At 43.1% G+C, this 14,393-nt stretch overlaps 2 protein-coding genes across 2 annotated transcripts; both read left to right on the top strand.

Annotated features, from left to right (window-relative positions):
- Positions 1-277: 277 nt before the first annotated feature.
- Positions 278-8,584, top strand: LOC123413538 (protease Do-like 9). Its single transcript, XM_045106472.1, has 9 exons — positions 278-996; positions 2,082-2,281; positions 2,410-2,590; positions 4,283-4,474; positions 5,517-5,749; positions 6,435-6,536; positions 6,663-6,713; positions 7,916-8,020; positions 8,101-8,584. Exons 1-9 carry the CDS (start codon positions 354-356, stop codon positions 8,197-8,199), a joined length of 1,806 nt encoding a protein of 601 aa, XP_044962407.1. The 5' UTR covers positions 278-353; the 3' UTR covers positions 8,200-8,584.
- Positions 8,585-10,302: 1,718 nt separating this feature from the next.
- Positions 10,303-13,518, top strand: LOC123413539 (rac-like GTP-binding protein 4). The gene is made up of 8 exons (XM_045106473.1): positions 10,303-10,618; positions 10,913-11,000; positions 11,158-11,267; positions 11,391-11,454; positions 12,288-12,352; positions 12,505-12,570; positions 12,664-12,767; positions 13,184-13,518. The coding sequence occupies exons 1-8, from the start codon at positions 10,514-10,516 to the stop codon at positions 13,221-13,223; spliced, it is 642 nt and encodes a 213-aa protein (XP_044962408.1). The 5' UTR covers positions 10,303-10,513; the 3' UTR covers positions 13,224-13,518.
- Positions 13,519-14,393: the final 875 nt, after the last annotated feature.

Here is a 14,393-nt window from a genome sequence, read left to right on the forward strand (position 1 = left end):
TCGAACATTTTCTTGCGTGGACAGAATGATTGGTGACGAACCCATTACCTTAGGAATGACCATATTTGACACGTTGTGATCTTGAGCCATGCTTATTTGAATAGAGTCATGATATAAAATTTCTCTCGTTGCAAATGTTTGCCAGTCATGGCTCATTTGCACAGTTTTTGATACGTACGAAGATTTCATCCACTCCAAGCTCTGAAAAGAAGAAATTCTACACTTTGGGCTCGATCTCGAGACCTCGAACCAGACCGCACCATGTACCGACCGAGCCGAAGCCCGACCCATTCGCGCTCCCTTTTTGTACTGCGCTTCCCTCCCACCTCCATGAAACCCTAGGTCGTCAGACAATGGACAACCACGACGCTCCCAAGCGCAAGCGCGGCCGCAAGCCGAAGCCGCCGGCCGCCGCCACCGCCACCGCCACCGACAACGGCAACCACGACTCCGCCCCCTCGCCGAAGCCCAAGCGCGGACGCAAGCCGAAGCCGCCGGCCGCCGCTTCCCCTGACAACGACCACCCCTCGTCCCCCCTCGCCGCCGCCGCGGACACCCCCGAGCCAGGTTCCTCCTCCGGACCCCGCGGCCGCCGCAAATCCCGACGCGGCCGCCACGAGCTCCCGTCAGATGCCGACGCCGCCCTCCGCGCTCCCCCCTCCCCGACACGGCGCGGCGCGCCCAAGGGGGCGGCCAACATGAAGGTGGAGGTCCCAGCGGTGGAGCCCTTGCGGTGGGAGCAGGTGGCCAAGGTGATGCCCTCCATGGACGCCGTGGTAAAGGTTTTCTGCGTGCACACGGAGCCGAACTTCTCAATGCCATGGCAGCGCAAGAAGCAGTACAGCTCAAGCAGCAGCGGGTTCATCATCGGGGGGCGCAGGGTGCTCACCAACGCCCATTCCGTCGAGCACTATACCCAAGTCAAGCTCAAGAAGCGCGGCTCGGACACCAAGTACCTCGCCACCGTCCTTGCCATTGGCAACGAATGCGACATTGGTATGCATGCCCATACCCGCCTCTTTTATCTGTTTTAGCCTGCGAAATATTATGAACTTGACAAACCTATAATAGTTCTCTGCTTGTGAATCATCTGTTACGATGGCATGTGGGTCTCTTGCACTGTCTAATGGAAATGCCAATGTTTGTGGAATTAGGTCGTCTAGTTTAGTACCACCATTATGTGCTTTTGCAATTACAGAAATGCACTAGGTAATGCAGAGCTGGCAAAATTCGACTTTTGTGGAACACGCAGATTATTTATGTTTTGTTCTCTGCAGATTGGAACATGCTTATACCAGAATAGGTGACCTTGTTTAATTGTTGTGAACTCTGTATGTGTACTCTAAACAGAAAGGTGGGAGAGAGCCACTGTTTTGGTCCACATGTCTAGCTCGCGGATTAATATTGTGCAGTACAGCAGTAATAAGTTAGATCCACATGATTATTGCTAGGTCCACATGTCTAGCAGATCGGAACATGCTTATACCAGAATAGGTGATAATATTGTTTTCAAACAGGGGTCAATCTAGACTAAACTAGCTGCTTGTCAAGCTTATGCCGGAAGCCTTGTGATAATATTAACATATTTATGAGGCTATATGAACTCAGTAATATACTGCAAAAGTTGAAGAAAAAGTATCTAAATCTCATGTTTAATCTTTACCCACTTACTTTATTCCGGAGCTTCAGTTTTGCTTCTAAAATGCGCTGCATGATGCTGTCATGTACTTGAGCAGTGCAATCCATAAGACTAGTTTTAGCAGCCAGGGATTGTGATTGTCGTAAACGTTAGTAACGTACTCGCGTTCTCATAAACTGCTTGGTTATGTGGATTATGAATACTAACTTGAAGTGGAGGGCATAATATGACAGAAGTAGCATGGAGATACATGGTGGGTAAGTTGGAGGATGACTTGACAAACAATAAAGGGCAACAAGCTAGACTGGACTAAGCATTCATGCAGTCATTGTCAAGTTTGCACCTTTTTCTAACAAACAAAGTTATTGATTAATGACCTCAAGGAGCAACTTTCTTATATCATTTGATAATCACAACCGACCTTTCCAATTTTCCATTTCAGCAATGTTAACTGTTGATGATGATGAATTCTGGAAAGGAGTTCTGCCGCTGGAGTTTGGATTGCTGCCAGCACTACAGGATGCTGTCACCGTTGTTGGTTACCCTATTGGAGGAGATACAATTTCTGTGACAAGTGGTGTAGTATCTAGGATAGAAATACTCTCATATGTTCATGGTTCTACAGAACTTCTTGGACTACAGGTATATTTTTCCAGGCAATTTTCATGCTTTAGTTGTCTTTGTTTTTCTGTATGTTGTTTTTGTAATCATGGAGTTATAATCAGCCCTCTCTATGAACATGTGTAACCTTGGTTGTTACTTATGAACAGATAGATGCAGCTATAAATTCAGGAAACTCTGGGGGTCCTGCTTTTAATGATCAGGGAAAATGCGTTGGTATAGCTTTTCAATCTCTTAAACACGAAGATGCAGAAAACATAGGTTATGTTATACCCACCCCGGTTATTAAGCACTTCATTCAAGACTATGAGAAATCTGGAGAGTACACAGGTAACTCTTATTCCATTGTTGCTTATATGTGCTGTAAGTCTTGTAAACCATGTTTAAGGTGTATCTTGATGGTGCATGAATGAAAAGGGTTCATGCTGGAACATCTTATGTAGACATATATGTAAATATATTTTGATTTCATTAATATTTGCAAAAGCAGTCTGTTTATTTTGTAACCTTTGTCTTAGTCTCACTTTCTTCTATGAGTTCCATCAGCTTCCATGTAATTATCATTGAAAAAAAACTGGTGTGATTGTTATCCTTATCAGTTATAAGTTCCTCATCCGACAGGCATGGTCTAAAAGTTTCAGTGTTGACCATGTAATTTACAGAGGAACAAACTGTTATTTCAGGGAAACAATGTCTTAAACGTATTATGAAATTCAAGTAAACTTTGAATTCATATTTTGAACACTATGCAGTATGCACAATTGTTGTTTTTAACACTGTAGAATGTAACCTCTTGAGGTGTGAATGTGATGTGATTCATTCATTGTTTGGTTAGCACTGTCCAATGTTTGCTAAAAACTGTTACTTTTGCAAATATTTCACTAATACAGGGGGACATACGAATTTTTCCACTGGAAATGTTCCTCTTTTGTTTCGATACATTTCCCTTTAGGCTTGTTTTTTAATTTTGTGGTTGATGTCAGTCAAAGTGGTCAGATAGGTTTGTCCAACATCGAGATGCTAGTTTTTGACCCAAATGACTAAAGTAACCTTGCAGATGTGGCTGGGACCAGTGATGGAGACGCACCGAGTAGCGCCCTTTCCATTTTCATTTACATATTTTATTAGCCAAATACAAATGGGAATATGATATTGTTGGATGTTACCTGATTAAGGAATTGAACATTTATCTAATGCATTCAGATGCGAGCATCCTATAAGTTACTCTGCTTATAGGCAAGAATGTTAAATTATCAACTACATGAGGTAGAGCTTGTTTGTTTTGTTCCCAATGAAGTGCCTGTGCTTGGTTAAACTGGTGTTACAAAACCTGGTGGTCAAATTGGCTTCACAGTTTTTAGCCACGATTGGCTCCACAATGAACTTAAGAGCCAAAGTCGAAAGAGCTTATCAGAACCATAGGGGAGTCTGGTGAATGTTCGGTAAAACTTTGTCTGTCAGGGGCATGAAACTTAAGCAGCCCATTAGTTCTTCCTTTGACGTTGTTTGTGTTCACCTGGAAATTATTCTTATGCACTCCATGTCATCACATGTGCTCCTGGTGCACATTGTACCTGCATTGCCTGTACGAGTAGCTTAAAAGATATGTTCAATTCAATGCTGAACATAGTGTTGTACCCCATGCAATCTGGTGCATGGATTTCGAGTTGCGCGACTAGTCATCGACTAGTTGATGAGTCGCACTGCCAAGGTTGACTCAAACCCATCGACTAGTTGAGACTAGTCGATTTGCCAGGCTCGACTCATCATGAGTCGCTACCCCAGAACGACTCATCGACTCGAAAATCATGATCTGGTGTTTTTTCTCTCTCTTATAACCTCGTCAATCTTTTGATGGATGGAGGGCTTGCTTTTGTTTAAAAAAAACGTCCTGTGCTAATTAGTTCTCTTGTATTAATATCCAGGTTATAATTGGTAATCTGGTATATGTGTTTTCGACATGTATAATCTTCTTTGTTTTGCATCCAACTAGCTGACCTTTTGCTTGCATTCTCCTGCCAGGTTTCCCTATACTTGGGATAGAATGGCAGAAAATGGAAAATCCTGATCTCCGTAAGGCAATGGGAATGAAATCTGACCAAAAGGGTGTTCGTATCAGAAGAATTGAACCAACTGCTCCTGAATCTGGATGCATGCAACCTTCTGATATTATTCTTAGCTTTGATGGTATTGAGATCGCCAATGACGGCACAGGTTTGTTATAGCTTCTGTCATACTTTATACATGTATGTACGTATTATCATGCATTCTTGTTCACTTTACGACACATGTTCTATTTTATCTGCTCTAGACTTTAGTGGCTGTAACTTCCAGTTCTGGCTATAGGTTATACCACTCATTCCAATGAAGTACAAAGTGTTCGTATTGAGTTGGGTCATCGAATGAAACTCTATTATGGTCATAAATAATGTCATTCCTTCCGTGCATATTACACTATATATGGTCTAAAGCTTTGAGATGGGTTGATTTTGTGTTGAAAATGAATTCCACATCACTAGTATTAGCCATCTGATACCACTCACCAGTAGTTCCCCAGTTGATTTGCATAAATATCACTAGTCTGATCAGTGTTTTACGCAAATACACCTGTCGGATAATATTAATAAAAGTCCACCTTTTGGCCCCAAACTCGTCAAATGTTCATTTTTGACACCCGAACTCTAAGACCATCAGATTTGCTACCTCGAACTATGAAATCCTCCTGTTTTTCACCCTCAGGTGGTTTTGCCAGTGATATTGGCTGATGTGGATGCCGTGTGTCCACCGCAGCACTGCCTTACCATTCCCATGTCACAGTGTTTCTGTTATTGATCTTCTCGACCAATGTTTCTTCCATTTCTGACATTTTTTGTGGAAGCTTTTTATCTGAATGGTGGAGTTTGTTTTAGACTGTTTTCTGTTGCAGTGTTTGTTTTATTTATGGTAGTGGCATGCATGTCACCGAAGATTACTCGTGAGACCAGCCAAGGGTGAAAAGCAGACGGTTGCAATAGTTTGAGGTTGCAATTCAAACAGTTTTAGATTTTATGGTAGATGATATATCTTGCCAAAGTTCAGGTTGGAAAGTAATTTTGTCTGATGGAATTTTAAGCAGTAATAAGAATACCGGAGTAAGTATACTCGGACGTTTTCATTCGATTAAAATACACAATTGCATGTTTCCGAGATGTAATCCTGCTTATCAGTCAAGGAAAATACTTCCACTTGCTTACTTTTCGTTTTCTTGGTCACCCAGTTCCATTCAGGCATGGAGAGCGCATTGGCTTCAGTTACCTAGTTTCACAGAAGTATACTGGTGAGAAGGCACGTGTCAAAGTTCTCCGGAGTTCAAAAATTCATGAATTCAACATAAAGCTATCAATCCACAAAAAGCTCATTCCAGCTCATATAAAGGGCAGGCCACCGTCATACTACATTGTTGCAGGCTTTGTTTTTATGGTCGTATCTGTTCCATATCTTCGATCCGAGGTATGTTATCTTTGCCCTCTCTCCTCTGCCCTAGGCATGAGATAGTAACCAGCATAATATATTCTTATTTGGTTGTCTCCGTAGACACACTTCAGGGGAAATACTGCTTTACAGAAGATATTCTTAATTTTGTAGATGTCTTAAAAATATCTTCAAAAGTTGCCATTTTGTTTCAAAAAATAAAAATAATTATGTACATGTTTATTCTGTATATGCACTGAGCTTTGACAACTGTTTGTGTCTTTTTCTAATGTAGCGAATTGCCATGTAAGCTTGAACAATGAACATGATGTCATGATTGCACCGAGTATTTTGTTTGCGTTCTGTATGCAATAAGTATTGTCACCTGAACATGTGTGAAATGATGGTCTCCATGTTGATGGATGGGACTTGCTTGTCCTGAGTTATGTTTAAGTGTTTGGCATGGTAACCTGGAAGCACTATACTTTGAATTTTGAATGTACAGTGCTATATATCTTGTTTTTAACTGTTTGTCATGGTAACCTGGAAGCACTATATTTTGAATGTTGAATGCACACTGCTAATATGTCCTTGTCACCCATAATTGTGCCTGAATCCAACTTTCGAAGTATATTTTCTCTGGATTTTGTAGTTTTGTTATTTTTCACTTAAAATTATGGTAGCAATTTTGATTGTAGAACTAACTAGAATGCTTGATGATCAGTATGGAAAAGATTACGAATTTGATGCCCCCGTCAAGTTGTTGGACAAGCATCTACATGCAATGGCGCAATCACCTGATGAGCAGCTTGTGGTGGTCTCACAGGTCTGTCAACCCCTTTCTGTTAACCGGCTATGAAAGTTTTTATGCTATGTGGCACAAGCACATCCATCTTGCTTTGCATTGAAGCTTGATAGAGTTACCATTTGACACCAATTTTATGTCTTGTAGGTGCTTGTGGCAGATATCAATATTGGTTATGAAGAAATTGTCAATACTCAGGTAGTTATGGGTGGTCCCTATGTGGATATTCCTAGTTTTGAGTTTCAATTTTTCAAAGTTTTGTCTGCATATTCAGTTCAAGAACTAAATTGGCGTGTCTGTACTCACATGAAGTATTATTGTCCTGCTGCATCAATTAATCCTTAGCATTCTTTCTATGCCAGTTTCTCTTGCATGTCAGTTTAACTTAAGGATGGCAATGGGTAGGATATAGGCAGGGTAGAGCAATACCATACCCATACCCGTATATCCAGTGTGTACAAAATTCTACCCATACCTGTACCCACAAGTATGAAACTTTACCCGTACCCATACCCGAGGGTTAACCATACCTAGGATGGCAATTTTACCCACGGGTATGGGTACCCGCGTGTACTGTACCCGCATGGGCAGGGTATGGGCATACTTTTATACCCATGTGTAGTACCCATACCCTACCTGTTAAGTCATGGGTATGGTACAGGTATACCCATACCCTACCCACTTGTGAACTAATGTTAGGTTATCGCCTATTAATTACTCCCTCCATCCTAAAATAAGTGTCTTAAGCTTAGTATAACTTTGTACTAGAGCTAGTACAAAGTTGAGACAGTTATTTTGGGACGGAGGGAGTATTAATTTGTCATGTGACTCGTCTACTCCTATTGACTTGTGAGTATGTGATTTCTAAATTTTGATAGTTGTCATGTACTCATGTACCTGTTATTGAGCTGAGATAATTCATTTTTGTGTCAAATGTGCTTATCAGCGAGTGTAAAATTGTGAACAACATATGTACTATTCATTCTACCCGCTGGGTATCCTTTAACTGTTACTCTGAATATTTGTATAATTTTAACTTGTAAGCATTAAGATTGGACATGAGAAAATGCTATTAACATGGTTGTTGTCTCAAAAGTACCAACATACTTTTGGAAGTTCTGCTAGTATGACAAGAATTAACAGTCAAGGTAGGAATGCTGTTCTTTTTGTAGTGGAATGATTGAAAGCGTGTCTTTCAGAAGCAAAATTGTAGCATTGATACTAAATTTAGCGGACCCGACATTCTTAGTTTACATACTGTTTGCTGTCTGAAACGTCTTATAAAAATAAACGGAGGGAGTACCATATTCCAAGGCATGTAGTAAACTTAACATTCTTTTCTTTAGCAGTGTATAATAATGTGCCCTTACTATCATCTGCCCTTTCTGTTATCGATATAGGTGCGTGCGTTCAATGGGAAACCAGTAAATAATTTGAAGCAACTGGCGACAATGGTGGAAGATTGCAACAAGGAGTTCTTGAAATTTGACATGGATTACGACCAGGTAATCAATTTGCCACCAATTTATAATGTTCTGTTGAATGTTAAGCATGCTTTCGGAGTAACCATCGGATGATTTGGCAGGTTGTTGTTCTCGAGACAAAAACAGCAAGGGCTGCGACTCAGGACATTCTAACAACACACTGCATACCTTCAGCGATGTCAGATGACCTGAAGGCCTGAGTGAAAGCACGGTGTTGGCCGATGCCACTATATCCGGCCATCCTATTGGCACGTACTTTGTGTTGGATTATACAACGCCAAGTGCACGAGCAACCCCTCTTCAGCAATGAGTGCTGCTGAAGTTTTGGACGTGGAAGAGCATTATGGTTGGGCAAAAAAGTTGAATGGTGGCCAACATCGTATCCTCACTGTCTAGGTTAAAAAATGTGGCACCGAGCAACTGGGAAACCTGTAGAATAGCAGCAATCGAAGTTATGTTCTCATTTGATTTATTGAATCAATACCAGAAAGGTACCCTTGCATTTGCGTATCCGTATCCGCATCGTCACGTTTGCCGTGGTATATTCACTTTAAACCTCTGCAATCTTTTACTCAGGTGGCGATACTTTTTTTGTGCCAATTGTTCGCTTTTCTGGAGTACTCGTGTGTCTTTCTCCACCAAAATTTTGTTTTCCCCGTACATTCCTTGAGTGGCAGTGGTGGTTGCCTTGTATGTTGCTTGTAAAGAGAGCTTGACTGGCTTCAAGCACAAGTGACGGAGGTGTGTCTGTCGCAGGTTTGGGCCCTCGTCGACGGGCGATGCGTGTTTTTGACGAGCCTTTTTTCCCCCCTTGGTCATCCCTTCCCGTGGAAGCAAATCCATCATACCTACTTGCCATGATTCTGGTAGGTGTAGTGTATGATTTCCATCCCTTTCGTTCCAGGGCTGTGTCGATCCAGTCTGTGCAAACGTTGGCAGTGAATGGAACGCTTGGTCACAACAGCTGGTATCCATACGGGACCATACGTCTGCATAATCTGTTAGCAGCGGCTTAAATTTTAAGAGGCTACTTGTTTCAAAATAATACTATAATTAAATTTCAAGAGGCTGATGCACAGGTGTGGTGCAAAGATTCTGACCAAAGACAGGCCTTGATTTACGTTGGTCACTGTTTCCCTTTCCCAGCAGGAGCTTTTGTTCCCAAGACGGGGTACTACTAGGAGCTTGGACAGTGTGACTCAGTTGGTGGCCGCCTGCCACAGCACCATGCCCGTTTGATGGGCACGGACATCACATGGCATACGTACACGCCGGCGCCATGTGACGCTGCCAAACGCGCACCGCCACCGCCCACCGCCCACGACAGACGCACGCACGCACGTACCTGTCCTGCAGGCTGCAGCCGTTGCTTGCCATGCATGCGGCTGCAGTCAAATTAGGCGCCGACCACGCCAGAGCTACGTGCAGCCCTGCCACTCCAACGTCAACGTCACATGCAATGCAATGCAAGAGGTCCGCAACACACTTGTGAATGAAAAACATCTATGGTTGGATCGCAAGATTTGCCCAACCATCAAGATCCTTAGGCCGGGTCTGTTTGGCATGAATGGCACGTTGCAGCTGCTCATCGAGTCAATAATACTCGCAAGTCTTAAGAGGTCCTGAGTGGGCTGTTCTGTTTTGCGCTTACATAAATAGAAGACCTCGTACTGAAAGAACTATTTCCTGAAGAAGAAACAAAAAGACCCACACCAGGCAGCACGATTCATAATTATTCCCCTTGAAAAAGCACAGACTCATAATCAATTACATAATCCGACCCGGGGATCCAGGTCCGATCGAGCAAGCCTCTGAAACAGAGCACGGCGTCAGCCACCACGGCAAAACTGCAAAAAATAGGACTTCTTTGATTCAAAGGAATTCTATAAGGTTTCTAGAGGATTGAAATTCTTAGGATTTTTTTTTCTACATTGGTCCTTTGATTCATAGGATTGGACCCCATAAGAATTCTTTTTATGAAATCTTTTGTACTAAATTTCATGGAGAATCTAACATACACTTCAACCCTTTTTTTTTACTTTTTTTTTGTTTTTCCGTGACATCAAACACTTCTTGCTGATCCTACAGGATTCAAATGAACATACCATTTCAATCCTTTATTTTTTCTATGCTACTCCCTCTATAAACTAATATAAAAGTGTTTAGGTAACTAAAATAACGATCTAAACGATCTTATATTAATTTACAGAGGAAGTATTTTTTAAAATCCTGCGAATCAGGGGTCTAGGAGTAAAGAGAGAGAGAGAGAGAGAGAGAGGCGGCTAAGAGCCTAAGAGGCCAGAGAGAGTGGAGAAGGATGCGACGGTGACCTCCCTTTCCCTCTGCCTCTCCCGCTCCCTCTTCAACTTCCCTTTGCCAAGAAGCCACCAACGGCACCAGAGGCACACAACCAACACATCACTCGCTTCTCAAGCCCTCCATTCCTCCGCGCGCTCTGCTAGACTCTGCTACTGCTTCAGTCAGTCCCCCTTCCTTCTCGTCCATTTAGCCGGCATGGCGTCCAGCGCCTCCCGGTTCATCAAGTGCGTCACCGTCGGGGACGGCGCCGTCGGCAAGACCTGCATGCTCATCTGCTACACCAGCAACAAGTTCCCCACCGTAATGCCGACGCCCTCCTCCTCCTCCTCTCTCTCTCTCTCTCTCTCTCTCTCTCTCTCTTTCTCTCTCTCTCTTTGGGGTACAAATTTCAGGCTATTTGGGGCTCTTCTAGGAAACATCAGAGTTCAGATTTCCCCCCATTTGCATCTTGCCTCTCCTGCCTGCTTGTTTCTGTAAATCATTTTGAAATAATTGCCAAAATTTCACCTCCGACAGTAAACACTCTGAATTTGAGATACCTGCAGGTTTTGAACTTCTGTTTTGCTTGTGGTGTGCTGGGCCTTTTTATTGCAGGACTACGTGCCCACCGTGTTCGACAATTTCAGCGCGAACGTGGTGGTGGACGGCACCACCGTGAACCTGGGCCTCTGGGACACTGCAGGTTATCCATTTTATATCTTCCTGCTGTTTTGTTTCTCTGTTCTACATCCATTGCAGCTTCCTTTGTGTCTTTACTTATTACAGTCTTATCGCTCTTTGACAGTTGCCACTGAATATTTTTGTGATCTTGATTACGTGGAGTTGGAATTTGTTCACAGGGCAGGAGGACTACAACAGATTGAGACCGCTGAGCTACCGGGGAGCCGACGTCTTCGTGCTCTCCTTCTCGCTCGTCAGCCGAGCCAGCTACGAGAATGTCATGAAGAAGGTGCATATCTATCTACACCATCTTGGGTTGGGTCGATTGATTGACCCTCTTGTTGTTCATAACGTGGATGCATTCAGAGACCCAGTTAGTTTTCTCGCGTGCTTATCTGCTTCCCCCTTTCAGTGGCTACCGGAGCTTCAGCACCATGCACCCGGCGTGCCAACAGTGCTGGTTGGTACAAAGCTAGGTGAGTTGTGATTGTCAAGGAAGGAAGACACCTTTTTCCCATTTGGCTGCATATTTGTCCGTGATACTATATGGTTTATGCATTGTTGCCTTGTTGGTAGCTGCTACGATCTTGTTTGTCTTTTCGTTGTTGGAACTATATATGTACGTTTGTCTTGTGATGTTTCCCGGACTATGGCCATACTATTTCTATTACTAAGTTCGTTGTCAGGCTCAGCAATCAGTGGCCCAGGAGAGGGTTTCTTATGGATCAGTTCTTGCTTGAGAAGAGGGATTGCTTTCTCCTTCCGTCATACTCCGTACTCACTTTGTTAATGGGTTGGCGTATGAAAACGTCTAATTTTTTAAATTAAAAAGAACACACACACACAAACACACAAAAAAAAACTGTTGAAGCAGTAGCTTCTAGGATTATTCGAAGCAAGGAAAAGAATCTGGATTTCTGTTTTTTCATTTCTGCTCCTGCTGAGATTCTGAAAATCTTGGAATGCCGGCATTTGAATTCAAATTCAAGATTTGAGCAACTTCCGAATGCACTACCAGATGACTTGACTGTCAGGGCGTCAAGTCTCAAGTGGTTGCTCAAAGGATGAGTTTACCCCTTGTTCAGTGTTAATAATGTTATACAAAGGCTGATTGGCCAGGCAGGATAAACTTTTCTTAAAGAGATCTGAACTTGTTTCCTGCAAATAGTATACTGATCTTTCTTAGACGGAAATTACACAGCGAATATTTTTTGCTTTTTAAATACAGTGCATGCAATCATATATTGCAAGTTTTTTAAGTTTTGCCCATCATACATTTTATGTCAACCATTATATTGCTTACATACAGATCTACGTGAAGACAAGCAATACTTACTTGACCACCCCGGCGTGGTGCCTGTTACTACAGCTCAGGTATTATCCCCGGTCCCCATACACCATGGTTACCTGAAGGCTGGAAAATGTATACAGTTGGCCTTTGATTGATTTCTTCAATCTACTATGTGAAATGAGCACACTCCATCATCTCATGTTTCTTTACTCTTCCTTCCACCCTTACCTCGTAGGGGGAGGAACTCCGCAAGCACATCGGTGCAACTTGTTATGTCGAATGCAGCTCAAAGACACAGCAGGTTAATTTCTTTCATTGGCTCTCTGAAGGCTTACATAAATCCCTGTTATATTTTGGATGCATTCTTTGAATTTTGTATTTAATTAATGTGCAGAATGTCAAAGCTGTGTTTGATGCTGCCATCAAGGTAGTGATCAAACCTCCAACAAAGCAGAGGGAAAGGAGGAAGAAGAAAGCACGGCAAGGATGTGCATCATTGTGAGTAAATATAAACTTTGTTGTCATTGTTTTCCTCGTTTCACTATTTTTATACAACTAAACGTATAAAGATTTTGTTGCTTTTCTTATAACTGGTGAAAGAGACTTGCTAAACTTTTTAAAAATAAATAAATCTGCAATTGCTAAATGTACTGAATTTTACCTTTTAGGTTATTGATGTTCGCCTGCCATTTTGTAAAACTGACCCGTTATACCAATACTTAACAGAAGTAGGATAAGTTCATAGAATAGACCACTCTTGAATGTTTAGTAAAGCCATAGTAGTGGACTCTGAACTCCCATGTTCTTGAGCTATACCCCCCATTTTCTGAACTGCACAATGCGAATCGATTTCCAGAACAGACCATACAAAAAATCACCTGTAGAGACTGAAGCATTTTTCTATGCGGTTGCAGGGGTACCCTGTCAAGAAGGAAGCTGGCATGCTTCAAGTGATCAAAGGGGTTCCATGGTGATCAGGGAGTTATTTGAGCAAGGCGAAAGTGTCACCCTGTGTAGTTTTTATCTCATGTTTTGCAGTTTGCAGTGTGTATATCTCAAGTTTTGAATCAGCCGATCAACTATTGGAGCTAGCTAGATTACTATGGTGCATTGGTGCTTGTAACAAATTAGGAATGTTTTGGTACAGCTTGAGCAATGCTGGGATCTTCCTTTCATTCCTAAAGATCTTCCTTCTCTTGCTACTGAATGTATCTTGTGATTCAGGAGTAAAATCAGTTTTTTTACTGAATGTATCTACTTTGAATGTAAAGGGATATCAACTTCGATCCTGCGTCGGTCACCCACAGTCACAATGCAAAATACAGTGAACGAAAAACTACAGGGTTAACGCCCAGACGAGACTCACAGTTCTTGAGTCACCCGGCGACTGCCGTCGACTCCCCTCGTTCCACATGTCCATCGGCCCCGGCAGGCACCTGTGCAAGCAGTAGTTGTTGCTGATCTTCTGCTTGTCGTTGCCGATCCTCTGCTTGCCGGAATGCCAGTTCGGGTGGCCGTCCGGGCGCAGTTGAGTTGTAAGTCTCTCACATATATTGCTTGGCCTCGATGGCTTTATATAGTTACATCAGAGTACACAGAGAGAGAGAGCTGGGAGACACTAACTGCACTCCTGTCACGCAGGACTTAAGAGCACACGGAGGGCGCGATGCTCGAACAACATCCCCCCCCCCCCCCCCCCCCCCACACACACACAAAAAAAAGCCGAAACGTGGGGTTCGCTGACGTTGAGGCTGGACCGAAAATCGTCGAAGATACGTGTCGGCAGCCCCTTGGTGAAGATGTCCGCGAACTGGTAGCTCGTCGAAACGTGTAGAACGCCGAGGTTTCCTAATGCAACATGCTCACAAACAAAATGGAGATTGATCTTGATGTGTTTCGTGCGTTGGTGTTGCACCGGATTGCTGGACATGTAGACGACGCTGATGTTGTCGCAGTAGACCACGGTAGCTCGTGTAGGTGGTGAAGCTCGCACAGCCACACGGTCTTAGTGACAGCGTTTGCCACGACTCAATACTCGGCCTTGGCACTGGACCGACCAGGTGAGGAGATTGCCGTCGAGGAAGACGCACAAGCCGGAGGTCGACTTGCGTGTGTCGGGCAGCC

This window comes from Hordeum vulgare, chromosome 7H, assembly GCF_904849725.1.
Source record: "Hordeum vulgare subsp. vulgare chromosome 7H, MorexV3_pseudomolecules_assembly, whole genome shotgun sequence".
NCBI classification, from domain to species: domain Eukaryota; kingdom Viridiplantae; phylum Streptophyta; class Magnoliopsida; order Poales; family Poaceae; genus Hordeum; species Hordeum vulgare.

Excerpts from the sequence above, each read along its gene's own strand:
- LOC123413538 (XM_045106472.1), top strand. The coding sequence starts at position 354 with ATGGACAACCACGACGCTCCCAAGCGCAAGCGCGGCCGCAAGCCGAAG. Across the intron at positions 4,475-5,516 it reads GATCGCCAATGACGGCACAG|TTCCATTCAGGCATGGAGAG; the intron begins GTTTGTTATAGC and ends TTGGTCACCCAG. Across the intron at positions 8,021-8,100 it reads TTGACATGGATTACGACCAG|GTTGTTGTTCTCGAGACAAA; the intron begins GTAATCAATTTG and ends ATGATTTGGCAG.
- LOC123413539 (XM_045106473.1), top strand. The coding sequence starts at position 10,514 with ATGGCGTCCAGCGCCTCCCGGTTCATCAAGTGCGTCACCGTCGGGGAC. Across the intron at positions 11,001-11,157 it reads GGGCCTCTGGGACACTGCAG|GGCAGGAGGACTACAACAGA; the intron begins GTTATCCATTTT and ends ATTTGTTCACAG. Across the intron at positions 12,571-12,663 it reads GCAGCTCAAAGACACAGCAG|AATGTCAAAGCTGTGTTTGA; the intron begins GTTAATTTCTTT and ends ATTAATGTGCAG.